The following is a 13,745-nucleotide window of genomic DNA, read 5'->3' on the forward strand; positions in this document are numbered from 1 at the left end:
AGGTAGGTATAATTATGCAGGTAAACCTATGTTGGTATTGGTTTAATTATAATACTTAGGGGTAGGTACTTTTCTAATTAAGTATCTACTAATTAATGTTTGGGGACAGAAGGTGTTCTAAGAACAGTGGTTCTATGTAAGTCTACCATTTCACCTTAGTTACCTAGACTTTGGGATAGGTCAGGTAGGTACTTTATCTAATTTAGATAGAGTTTAGGAATAAAAATGTGAGATGAATGCTATAAGATGAGCCCGGAATAGGCTCTGCAAGTAGGTACCTACTATCACAAACGCTTGCGCTTATAACTTACTCGGTACTTTTAACTGAATTCTGTATGTAAGTACATAACTACTGGCTTAAAAAATAAATCTCCTTTAGAACAATGGTTGTAGCTGAGCCCACGCTACGGCCATCATTTAAACCAGAGCTTTCACTTTAATTTTTGCATGACATGACTCATTCTGTAAAATAGGCCTTAGTTTTATAAGTAAGTACCTACTTAACTACTCTATTTTTTGTTTTAATCCAACAACGGAACAGACATTATCTGATTTTTCAATCTACTTACTTGGCTAATTGTAGAGACCTGGTAGAGACGAATTACTGTTGTTGCTATTAGCTACTAATAACTTGACCCAAATACTTATATGTAAGTACCAATATACTTACCTGCCCGGTAGGTAAATAGCACTATACGTACCCGCAACTCTCAAAATTCAAAGCCAGCCTGTTAGTTAGACGATGATTTCATCACTTTGGTTGGTACTTTACGCCGCAAACTCAATCGAGTAAGGCTTGATGCACATTGATGTCATAGAGATACATGTAACATGTGTCCAGCGTATAGTAGTAGTACCCACGTAACCTGATCTAAAGTCTGTTTTTTAATGTCAGATACTAAAATGTCGGATTCTGAACAGTTCATCAACAGTCGATTGTCCCGCGATGTACCTAAGTGAAGTATCGTTCTATTGGGATAAAAAAACAGACCATAAATGGCAGCGATCTACCCATAAGTATTCCATAATGAAAGATTGACGAGAGGATTCGGAACGCGTCTGCGTCTGTCACAATAGGCGCGCCAATGCCATCCCGCGGTTTTGTAACATTCCACAAGGGGACCTAAAAGTTTTTTCTGTCCTTTGGTCAAGTTAAGTGCTTCCTACTGTACGGCTATCGACAACATCGCCAAACGATGTAGCCACTTACATCGCCGAGCGACACAGGACGGAGTCTTAATTGAAATCGATGGGTAAGTAATAAAGTTACCCATCCATGTAGCCGAGTGGAGAAGCACGTGTAGACCGCTGCAGGCACCACAACTTCACTCATTACCAACTTGGAACTTAGTTACCAACTTGCCAATGCGTGGGTTCAGTGTGCTAAGTGTGGGTTTTGATAGTTTGCGAAAAAGTTTCGTTGCGTGAATGTACGCGTCTGCGTCATGAATGAAACAAATTCAAACAAATTACAGTCTATTCATTCATTCTACTGTACTGTTTGTACTAGCATCGGTGTAGAATATTATTATAAGTAGCTATATGTTGTACATAATTGGCGTATACTATAGTCATAAAGTTATACCATAACATAGCTACTTCAAATAGTTATTACTTACTGCAATATTATGATACATATTTGTTTCCTGTTTTATGACATAAATCACAATAGTTAAATAAACTTTTCTACTATTACTAGGTAGGGTAGTTCATAGGGTATAGGCATATTTTCAATACATTAAAAAGAAAATTTGTTTGTTCAAAATTTTATTCAACTATCAACACATACGTACATCAACATTCACAACAATAAAATGCAATATAAATACAAATTAATTATCTTGTCTCTCAAACGTGACATAATAACGTTATATATCATTAGGGAACTTAAAAAATTTAGCACTGTTTTCGGCCGTTTGACTAAAGTGTAAAATTGTGTAAACTGCCAAAGCTTTATCTTGCACTAAATCGATTCGACACAATGTACAATGGTAAAATGACTCTGTCTAACTTAAGTTAAATTCCCACCCACTCTCTTCGAAATCTAGATAATCTACTGTTAGTTCATTTACAAAATATACCGACATGCGGTGCCACCAACTTAACCGACCCATAGACAGCTGACGAGTATAGAAGGTAAGTTCAAAATACTGTGTAGGTCATGTAAGTTGGCGGCACCACGGCTCTATTCTAGAAGGGCCTGGCGACGGTTCGCTGCCTGGTGAAGGGTCGCTTCGCTTGGAATCGCTGGTCCTGGCTCTTCCGCTCCCCTCGGATCTCGTTGTTGAGTAATGTGTCCAGCGACTGTGGACAGAACATGGGATTAGATATTAAATATACTTAGTTGAAGTTTACATAATTTGTTAATTATACTCCAAATACCTAGTATCTTTAATTCATTTCCCACTTCTAACGTTAAACAATACGATCAATTTTCTTAAAATATTTAAAGCTCTATCCACCCTGTAAGGGAACAGGGTAATACAAGGCGAGAATACCTATTATATATTTTTACTTACTTACAATAATCGAGGAGGCAATGAATTCAATTTTCTGTTATCTTACCTGACTGTTGTCAATGAGGTTTCTATCCCGCAACGCCCGCTCAATGTTGCTGAACTCTTGGTGCAAATCTTTGTCGGTGGACTTGTCCACTGCTTTCCGCACTGTCTCAATCTGTAAGAAATATTAGCATTATTATTAAATAAGCGTCTTTAAAACTATATGCGTTACGAATTAGTTCGTCCTATGTCGTGATGAATGAGTAACGTACATACAAAAAATAAAAAAAACCAGGACAGCTGAATAGCAATAAGTTTTATTTGCTATTCAGCGATTCGTGAATTTAAAGATGCATGTCGGTCGGTCTACACTACAGGGCATGTTCTGATACAGGGACTGGAAGTTCACCAGCGAGCGACCATATGGTCGTTAAAACACAAAGTTACGGGTACGGGTATATCACCAGCCACGGCTTCACGAGTTAGTAATCAAAGTCGATAAACTTGTTTACTGGAAAACCGCGTCATAGTAACGTTTATCTACGTTGACAACGAACCCGTGCAGCGACAACAGCCCCTGATGATTTATCAAAACCCTTATGAGAGTTATAACTGCTATATGTATGTATAAAATACTCACGGTGTCCTCAAAAAAGGTGTGTTTGTCCTTCTGCGCGGGGTTGTCGACGTCGAGCACTGCGCGCAGCACGGGGAACGCGTCGTCGATGCGCCCCGTCGCCGCCAGGCCCATCGCCTGCGCAATCATAATAATTATTATAAATTCTTTATTGCGCATAAAACAAATTAGTCGAAACGCGAACTTAATGCTAGTAGCATTCTCAACCAATGATTATGGATCCCACATCGTTTTCAACTTTATCCCATTGAGTTAATCCCTTTGAAGTAGTCATGCCTTGGTAGTGCGATAGTCTGAGAGGAGAGAAGTTTATCTAAATCGAGACGAGAGTATTCCTTTAAATGGGTTGTAGACGAAGGCATTTCCAGTCGATTGAACCCCATAATGTATTATTAATGCATGCATGCAGCATTATCCGAAAGTCAACCATTTCTAAGATATTTAAATTTTGAGTTTTTCTAGTTCTTGCCAAAATTAGATGATTATTAATACGCAGTTTACTCTACCTTTATGTTTCTTATTGTGACATAGTGCTGTTTCTGCGACGATATCGCTTCTAGCGCCACATGGGGAGCCCCTTGTTTCATTGCCAAAGCTGGAGCAAACAATAACCACAAAATTAAATAACAGTTTTTATACACATTTCCCTTACAAAAAGTGTTAGTCTGCCACTTAATTTAATTTAGGTTTTCTTTGCTGTGAAGTGCCACTAACCAATCTTCTTAAAGATTCTTGGCAAGCAAATACAAAAGTGCATAGTATAAGTAGGTTTTAATGTCTGCTCAGCTGCAAATTTTGTAGATATATACCTGCGAAGAATCCAGCAGCTCTCCTCAGAGGCGACGTGCCGGTGCTGCTCATCTCGGTCCACAGTTTAGATGCATACGCAAAACTCTGTGGTGTGTTCTGAAAACAACATTATTTTTAAATAATAAAACTAACAAGAAACCAATTCTAAAATATATTTTTTTGCCTTTAGCTGACCAATGGGTTGTACAAAAGGTCTGCAAGTAACAAATCAACTGTAGATATACCTAACCTAGATACATGCAGATCACTGATCTGAGTGGCTTATCCTTTCACCATAATGGATGTTCACCACAAATACCACAATATACAAGGTAGTCCAGCTCTGGTGTTAGTTACCAACACTCTAAGGAGTGGACCATTACCATAGTAAAGCGCTTAAATTACAGTCAAAGTATAATTTTTCTTGCAGTACCATGGTACTTTCTCAATTTTTACTTACTTGCTTGTAACATGCAGCAAAGACGAGCACCACAGGGTATTTGGGGAACTTTGTCATGTTGATCTGTTTCTCTTGCACCTTCTCAAACACTTTGTACATTTCCTCGTACATCTCATGATTGTATAACAAGTCCAACAAGATTTGGAAAGAAATCAACTGGTCAAAGAAACCATTGTTGGCTGGGTCAAAGAAACACTGTGAAAAAATACATAGATTGTATATTTTTTTAATAGATAATAGATAGTGGCATGCAAAAATTAAGCAGATTTTACTTTAATCACTAATTTTAAACATTCTGGGCCTTACCACAAAAATATAGACAGTATCTAACAGATGTTTAGCACTGTCAAACGCCTACAACATCTGTCAAATTTCGTTTCAAACACTAGTTAAACAGTGTTTAAAGTTTTTTGTGTTAGTAGTCTTTGTTCAAGCTACAAACAGTAACTGTTTTTATTCTATTCTTAAGACTCGCTTTTGTTATAAATTTCTTCAACTGACATGATTAAAGTGGCAATTTATTAAATTTTATTAAATATGTAAACAGATCCTTTTGTGGATTAGCAAGTATACCTGCAGGGCTTCATTTGGCGCATCGAGGAAGTGGAACATCCTCATCACCACCGGCCCAAATACAAATGATCCAAATCTGAACTCTGTATTTTGAGAGTTGAATCTGGAAAAAAGTACTATTGTTTAATAAAGTCTAATACAGGCCATTGGCTCTGATCTTTACAAATATGAATTACAATTAAGTATATAGAGGCACTAACCAATACTAAATGTTCAGTTTGTTACAGTATTCATTATAATATTTGAGACAGCTCATGAAATTAAAAAGTATATGAATAAAAATTCTTTGTACTGACTTCTTGATCATATCCAGCACCAGCTGTAAGTCGGCGGGCTCGGCTAAATGAACCATATTCTTCAGGTCCTCTGTGAATATCATGTTCTTTTCATCACCGACAAACTCATTCATTTTGTTTCTAAACTTTTCAGAATAGCTTACAAACTGCTCTTTTACCCTTTTGCGTGTCTGTAGGTAAGCGTCTACACCGATGGCTGATGGTGCATAAAGGCACTGTACTGTAAAGAAAATTTATGAAATAATAGGATAATTAGGTGTTCATTAGATCCATTTTTTTTAAATATTAATTTTATAAATAATCAAGTATAATACAAATAATGCGGACTTATTATATATTAAGTGTACCGGGTAAACAAATAACTGAATATTTCACATTCTTTATAGGTTTTCGTTTACCTGAACATTACATAAAAATTGAAATTATTTTACAACATACAAACCTTTACTCGTGTGAATAGCATTCCGAGCTATGTTAAAACTGTTAATGTATCGTAAAGAATTCCTCATCGTTAAATTAACAAACAAAGACATTATTGGAAAGTTATAATAATTACAATTCAATTTCGATAACTATATGCGGTCTTAACTTTTCTTTGAGCAAAAAGTTAGGTTAAGAAATCCTGTCACTGTCTGGTTGACAGTTTTATTGGTCACAGAAAAATTATGGTTGAGCAGATTGGTTGTACTGTGGACGGCGCGGCGCATAGACTTAGTATATACTAGGTGTTAAGATGCCGACACACTAGCGGACGCCGCTTACAGACGCGGCTGTCAGCCGCGACTGATAGTGTGCACGGTCTTTTGGGACAGTCCATGTCATGTCAGCGCAAATAACTCTCGGGCGTCCGTAACCCGCGTTCGCTAGTGTGTCGTTGCCTTTAGTGATCCATGAGCCATGAGGGATTGTCACAGTGGCGGATTTACCTATAGGCCAAAAAGGCCAGTGCCTAGGGCGGCAGATTTAGAGGGGCGGCAAATTTAGCATTTTCTATTTTACAGTTTTTTTTAATATAAATTTACGTGTACACAATCTACATATAAATAAACGCACTGTCATATAATCAGTATGTACCTACCTATATTCTTTGAATTTAGTGGCAACTGTGGCTGCTGAATCATGCTCAGCCCCCCTGCTCTTGAAAGGCAATGTATTGTGTCTGTCTTGCGTTGTCAACATTAAAAAAATCATAACTTCTCTTCAAAAGCGTTTTTACAAAGACTAAAAATACTTATATAATCAGCTAGGTAATGCCTATTTTAAGAACCTAGAAACAAGAATATAATGCATACAATTTAGAAGTTATTTTACAAAAACGCCAAAAAATCTTTTTCTGCTCTAATCTAAAATAAATTCATCATTTTGGGTACTTGGTTCTTATTGCTAGGTTCTAAAAAAAGGCATTATCTTGATGAACATTTATGTATTTTTACTTTTTGTAAAATCGATTTTGAAGGAAAGTTATGATTTTTTTAATGTTGACAACGCAAGACAGACGCAATACATTGCCTTTCAAGAGTAGGGGGCAGAAGGGCTAGTAGGGGGCGCAATTAAGTCGTGACAAAAGTTCTACGTCGTCGCGCTCGCTCTTGAGGCTGCGCGATGTGAGTGAGCGCGATGCATAACTTATGTCACGTCTTAAACTAGCCAAGATTGACGCTTTTTCATGCTGCTACAGGAATTTTTTGTAAACTCGACACAACGCTGGCTTAAATAAATGAGTGAAATCGGAATAGAGTGAATTTGAGACGATGGTCAGCCAGAAAAGAAGCATGTAATAGTTAAAAAGATTCTTGGCATGCATATTCTTTGAAATAAATCAAATATGATATTACTGAAAAGCCTGTAACGCGATAAGAAGCGGCGGGAATACTTTCGAATTTGGGGAAACTGGAAACGGCTGTAATGGTAGTTATGTGGAATTTTGTCATATGTACTAAGTACATCAGTGATATTTTTGGACCAAACAGTCACTTGAGTCTACCAAGAATTCGCAGTTTGAAGCTTAATATTTCGCAAACCAGTCACTGAATAAAAAAATTGTTTGGAAAGACCTTTGATATTTTTGAAAGACCTATACAATACCTTACAACAACGAAAAGTCATCCCCATTTTAAATGTATGGAAGGTAACAATTTTTTTTTTCATTAATTTATTTTACCAGTTTATCGATGCTGTACATTTGTACAAGGTGGATCAAAAGAAGTCATCCTATCTTGATTGGCTCTAATTTTTTTTCTAAATGAAAAACTTCGTTCTGTTTTTTTTATTAACTATGTTTATTTGAACCTTTAAAATTTTATTGGTAAAGTCTAGAAGATGATATTGGCCAAATGGGCGCCGTCACAATGGATTGCCCTACGGGCTCCTTTTATGGCATTTCTCATCAATTCAGCGAGAACTTCGGACGAGAGATTCTCGCACTCGTGCCGAATGTTGTCCTTAAGGGCTTCCAGAGACACGGGCTTATTCACATTAACACGGGTCTTCAAAAAACACCTACAAAAACTGTCTGAAACGGTTAAATCGGGCAATATTGCAGGGAAAAATGACTTATAAAACGAAAAAAAAGGCGACCCGAAAACTGAATATACACAATTATTTGGCGTTCTTGGGAAGTGTGGCTTCCATGGCTTGTCAACTTGTATTCTGCATTTTGCAATTGGCGGCTATTTGTACAAATGAGAGCAATTTCCATTAGGGTTTTGGCCCACCTTGTATTTCTTTGCGAAATGTCAGCTTTGATATTTTTACCCGTTTCTGAGAAAAAGACAGCTGGACAACAAAGTGATCCTATAAGGGAACCTTAAATAAGATTTGATTAAACATTTGAAGTTGGTGACAGATAGACATAGAAATATCCACATCATTAAGTTCACAATAATACTAATAACGGGATTAAACTAACAAATTGAATTTCAGAAGTCAGTAGGGGCGGCAAAAATTGAATGGCCTATGGGCGGCAAATTTGTAAATCCGCCACTGGATTGTCAGCTTAGAAAACGGAAATAAAAAATCAATGCTTATATTAAATTTAAGTAAGGATTATCAATCGGTATCATTTTCACATTATCAATCTTATTTGCAAAGTTTCAAATAAATTCGTCTTTTTTTATTATCTACTCTTTTTGCCACGCTGTATATGCTCAGAATAATAACTGGGTTGCGCAGATTACATACATGACATCTGACTGACTTGCGTTGCGATGTGACTTCGTTTCTTTTCCCTTAGGAGTTTCTTGTTTTCAATGAAGTGTGCAGTTTCTTGATTTCTTTTCGAGTTTTAGCTTTTTAGCATCCTCATCCATTGGTAATTGCTGTTGCTGTTTGAATATAATATTTAGCAAAGTAATTACTACGAATAGTATAATTTTTGACTTGTTACCTAACCCATCTCTACCCCTCTCCCATCATCATGGAGACACCATGGTATTGCAAAATTGAGTTAGATCGAAGAATCGAAGTTTTATCAATCATTGTGAGTAATTTGTGAGTATATGTGGGGTTCGGATGGGTTACAAGTGCAAGAATTAGTTACTGATTGGAAAACAAACATGTATATTTGAGACTATCATCAATATTAGACTTAAATATACTTATGTCTTGTTATTTACCTGGACTTGTGCAATAACCATTCCAATTTCAGTAAGCAATACTAGTATGTACCTACATGGAGAGTAATTGTGTAGAGGGAAATCATTTTTGACTACAAATCAACTCATTGGTGAACAGATTTGTTTTCTCATTATAATATTAGGTTAGGTATGTAAATAACTTATCTAGCCTTATTTCCGTTGTTTAAATATATTGTACCTGTGTATCTTTAAATTGTGACTATTCACTCATGTATTTATATTCATTATACTTTATTTACTTGGTCTCATATTTTTCATTCTTCTTTTTCTAGTATCCAGCAATCATGACGTAGATTACCAGAATATCACATAATAAGTGTGATATTATAACACCATGGATGGGTCCGTAAAGTGAGATGTAAATGGCCTGGGGCCATGCCGAGGCCTGTCCACTGTTCACTCGGGCGCCAGAAATACCGTGTCACAATTCCACAGAACACTGAGTTTGATTGGATGTCTCAGGGTGGAAATGTAATCATTGACATAGTTTACAATTATTTTTGATAAAATACTTCCATGATAAATTCATATAAAATTGGTTTCTCAACAGAGAATAACTAATTAGGCACAATTTAAATGAAACATGCAGCACTGTTGTTAGCTGAATGGGTATTTAACAGGGCTCAAGTCCATAATTCACTTAAATGAAGCACTGAGCAGAAATTTCATAGATATGCTCTTTATAAAAAACCCTGACACATAATGTGAATTTACCATGAAAGAGTTAAAAAATACTACATTATCAATTTGAGTATTTTTAAAGCACTTCAAATAATACTTTGTTATTACTTTACTTACATAGGATTGTTGTTTACAGATTGGCATCACAAGTATTGAATAAGATGGCCGATAGTCATGGAAAGTCAAGATCAAAGAAATCCTGGAAACATAAACATAAAGATGATAAAAAGTACAGATCAACCAGAACATCTTCTCACTCTAGACATTATCTTAATGATGAATGTGAAGTGAAAACACCACCATTACCAACCAATGATAAAAAAGCTTTAGAGGATCTGCTAAAAAAAAGAGAAGACTTAAAAAAAGAGTTGAGTAAAATAAATAATTCAAATGATACTGTGCATTCCAAACAAAAGGATGAAATTAATAATATTGATAGTGATAACACAAAAGATAAAGTAGACAACTCTAGAAAAAGGCATGCTGAAAATGAAAAATCGAAGGTTAATAAAACTGAACCTAAACAAGCAGTACCTGATGTTGAAACTCTAGACTCTGATGATGAGCAGAACATTATAGAACAAAGACGAAAACTACGAAAAAAACTGATTGAAAAGCTTATATCCAACAATAAAAACATAGCTACTGATAATAATGGCAAAGAAAAAAACCATTCTAACAATAAAGAAGTAACGAACTCTAAAAGTTTAGTGACAAATATGCAGAATAATAATGATAATACTACAGACATGTTTTCAGAAAAAGATGAATTTAATATTTTTAATACTGCACCAGATAATGTCACACAAGAGAATACCAACAACACTCAGCTGTCTGATAACTGGGATGATGCAGAAGGATACTATATTATGAGGGTTGGAGATGTTCTAAATAGTAGATATACAGTAAAAAATATTTTAGGCCAAGGCATGTTTGCTAATGTTGTCCATGCAATTGATAAAGTAAAAGGCAACTGTGATGTGGCAATAAAAATTGCAAGAAACAATGACATGATGTACAGAAATGCTATCAAAGAAATATCCATGCTCAAAGAAATAAACAATGCTGATCCTGATAATAAACACCACTGTGTAAGACTTCTCAGGCACTTTATCCATAAAGGGCACTTATGTATTGTTTTGGAGTCATTGAGTATGGATTTGCGAAGTGTCCTAAAGAAATACGGGAAAAGCAATGGGCTCAATATGAAAGCAATCATCAGTTATAGTCGGCAGTTACTCATAGCACTGAGACATTTAAAGAATGTTGGCATAGTGCATGCTGATGTGAAGCCTGACAACATTTTGGTTAATGAGAAGAAGAATATTCTGAAACTATGTGACTTCGGATCTGCTGAAAAGGTTAATGAAAATGATTTAAAACCGTACTTGGTTTCTCGTTTCTACCGTGCGCCAGAAATAATATTGGGCATTCGTTACGGGCACGGCATCGACTTGTGGTCAGCGGGATGCACCATGTATGAGACAGCCACAGGAAGGATCATGTTTGTGGGGGGATCCAATAACAAAATGCTAAAGTGCTTCATGGATGTCAAAGGAAAAATACCCAACAAAATGATAAAGAAGGGTAAATTTAAAGACCAACATTTCAATTACAATAACAATTTTCTCCTCCACAAAAAAGATGAAGTGACCGGTAGAGATAAAGTAGCAGAAATGTGCATCACTAATCCTACAAGGAACTTGCAAGAAGAGTTGAAGAAGTATTGTAAAAACTTGGAAGCTAAAGATGAGAAAAAACTGGTACAACTAAAAGATTTATTGGACAAGGTACTTATGTTAGACCCAAATCAAAGGCTTTCCATTGTGGATTGTCTAAAACATCCATTCCTTCAAGACGAAGCATAAATAAATTCTAAATAAATTAACGTTTATGGTTACTGAACATCTTAGTTTTACTTTTACATCTTCCACACTATTAGAAGCAGGTTTCTATAGGTTTTACATTATACAAAGCCCCCTATTCTATCGCAAGTAAGCGACCCCCTATCGCCACCCTTATTATTATTATTGTTATTACTGTGACTTCATAAGACACAATAAGGCCCACCGAACCCTGAGATGTCCAAAGAGGAGACGATAATAATATGAGGTATAGGAGATCTGATTTTCATTTCGGGTGACTAGATAAGTAGGTATGATTTTAGTTTAGGGGAGGCTTTCACTGAAACAAAGTAGGTTGAGAATTAAAAGTTATTTATTTATAATTAACAAAAAATCCATTTAACCAAAAATATATCACTTAAAATTTTAAGTAAACACATGATTCATACATGCGATTATCACAATAAAAAGGAAAAATTGACATGTAATGTTGTTTTACACCACACTCGACTGTTAATTCTGAATACAGACATTACAGTAAACCCGTTTCTGAATGTAAACACCTTTCCAACCATAGGTAATTAAACAATTATAAAATAATTAAAATCTCTGAGTATAAACTTATAATCTATTCAGAAACTGGGTGAAAGAAAGAGTTCAACTCAATTTATTGGAAAAAAATAATCAGACTAGTTATGAAGCTCTGCTTCGCTACAAACTATTATATTTATAGGAGCCTAATTCTTTACTTTATAATCGCAATAGGAATCAAATAAAAATTTGATAGAAGTAAATATAAACTATTGCTAAGAAGATGAGTAAAAGGTAGGAGTTGCTATTCACTGTAACGTGCATAAATTATAATACAAAGTAACAAAAGAAAAAAATAAATTATTGTGTTCACAGAAAGAAATTCAAAGTATACCTTAATACTTGATTAACGGTAGGTTTTAAAATAATACAATTTATGACCTTACGGACAGAAGCTACCATTGGGCTTTTATTTTACCTAAAATCCATATTAACAGAGAAACATTTATGGATGGAATTTAAAGACTTGTTAAAGCAGTTTGGGTGAGCGAGATGAATATTCTAATCAGAGAAGAGTTTCCACAATAAAGGTACTACTGAAATTTTTAATAGTAATTGACTTTAAAAGGTGGAATGTCTATTATTAAATTCTAAAATGTAAAGCTGAATTACCTATAGAGCAGGGAGGTTTGTAGTAGTGTTCTATTCAGGTTCTTTAAGTTGTTAGCAGTTTAATAATACGAGCGTAAACGTTTTTGAATGAGAATCGTATCTATCAGTAGTACCTTCAAAATGAAATAAGTAAACATACCAGAAGTTCCTATAAATAACACAGTCTTGATAGATTCGATTTGATCACTGGCATTTACTATCACAAGAAGGAAATTATAAATGTAGTTACTGCTTATAAACGAAAGTTGTCACACTAATAACTCCTACTGAGATTCAAGTAAAAATAATCTGAATCATATTATGTATATGTCGCAGGCAACTGGTTTAATCTCCTGTTTGATTGAACCACTAGCCCGTTCATTGGATGGCGCTGTTCAGTTGTATGACTAGGCCGAACGTTGATTGTACAAGCGTCACAAAACGTCCAACTAGTTAGCTGACTTAAAATCAGTCAGGTGGTGAATAAAACAAATATGGCGTCTAAGAGCTAACAGCTGACGCAAAAAGCACCTATATTGTAACCCCCTTATTCATAGAAAAGTTACAATACGTTTTAACTAATAAACTGTTTTGTCCCTCTCTGTCAAAGAACAAATTGTTCTTTGTCGGAGAGGGACAAAACAGTTTATTAGTTAAAACGTATTGTAACTTTTCTATGAATAAGGGGGTAAGTTTTTTGCAAATAAATTAGCTTTAAAGTGCGTTATTTGTGTTAAAATAGTGTGACAACATGGATTTACCTATTAATACGCCGCGGGCGGATAGTTTCAAAGAAAAAAAGTGGCGAAACTGGATAATTATGATCAACAATATGAAGGTACGTTTATTGTTATTGTTTAGTTAATTTGTGAGATAAGAGCTTTGTAACATAGTCTTTTTGTTGACTCTTGTCTGGTGATGTTCACCCTAACCAGACATTACAAAGTTGCTATACTATATCCCATTCAACGACCTCGCTGAATGACGTTCAGTCAAGACGTCGAACGTTACAATCAACGACTTGACGAGTTGTCCTTTAGTCATACAACTGAACAGCGCCATCCAATGAACGGGCTAGTGGTTCAATCAAACGGGAGATTAAACCAGTTGCCTGCGACATATAGATAAGCCAACGTTATCCCACATA

General features: G+C 35.5%; 2 protein-coding genes across 17 annotated transcripts; one reads left to right on the forward strand and one right to left on the reverse strand.

Annotated features, from left to right (window-relative positions):
- Positions 1-1,935: 1,935 nt before the first annotated feature.
- LOC105390335 (pentatricopeptide repeat-containing protein 2, mitochondrial) lies at positions 1,936-5,900 on the reverse strand. The gene is made up of 9 exons (XM_048628003.1): positions 5,699-5,900; positions 5,257-5,476; positions 4,961-5,063; positions 4,388-4,582; positions 3,948-4,044; positions 3,645-3,733; positions 3,142-3,255; positions 2,566-2,676; positions 1,936-2,304 (listed from the first exon to the last, which is right to left on the reverse strand). The coding sequence occupies exons 1-9, from the start codon at positions 5,787-5,789 to the stop codon at positions 2,191-2,193; spliced, it is 1,134 nt and encodes a 377-aa protein (XP_048483960.1). The 5' UTR covers positions 5,790-5,900; the 3' UTR covers positions 1,936-2,190.
- Positions 5,901-8,435: 2,535 nt separating this feature from the next.
- LOC105388049 (serine/threonine-protein kinase PRP4 homolog) lies at positions 8,436-11,477 on the forward strand. 16 transcript variants are annotated; one of them, XM_038106138.2, is made up of 4 exons: positions 8,436-8,566; positions 8,903-9,018; positions 9,164-9,362; positions 9,709-11,477. In XM_038106138.2, exon 4 carries the CDS (start codon positions 9,734-9,736, stop codon positions 11,438-11,440), a length of 1,707 nt encoding a protein of 568 aa, XP_037962066.2. In that variant the 5' UTR covers positions 8,436-8,566; positions 8,903-9,018; positions 9,164-9,362; positions 9,709-9,733; the 3' UTR covers positions 11,441-11,477. The 16 variants fall into 16 exon arrangements, with proteins under 16 accessions (XP_037962066.2, XP_037962069.2, XP_037962075.2 ...); XM_038106141.2 differs by having other exon boundaries at positions 8,903-9,013; XM_038106139.2 differs by having other exon boundaries at positions 8,452-8,604.
- The last annotated feature ends 2,268 nt before the right edge of the window (positions 11,478-13,745 follow it).

The sequence above is a fragment of the Plutella xylostella genome, chromosome 19, assembly GCF_932276165.1.
Source record: "Plutella xylostella chromosome 19, ilPluXylo3.1, whole genome shotgun sequence".
NCBI classification, from domain to species: Eukaryota; Metazoa; Arthropoda; class Insecta; order Lepidoptera; family Plutellidae; genus Plutella; species Plutella xylostella.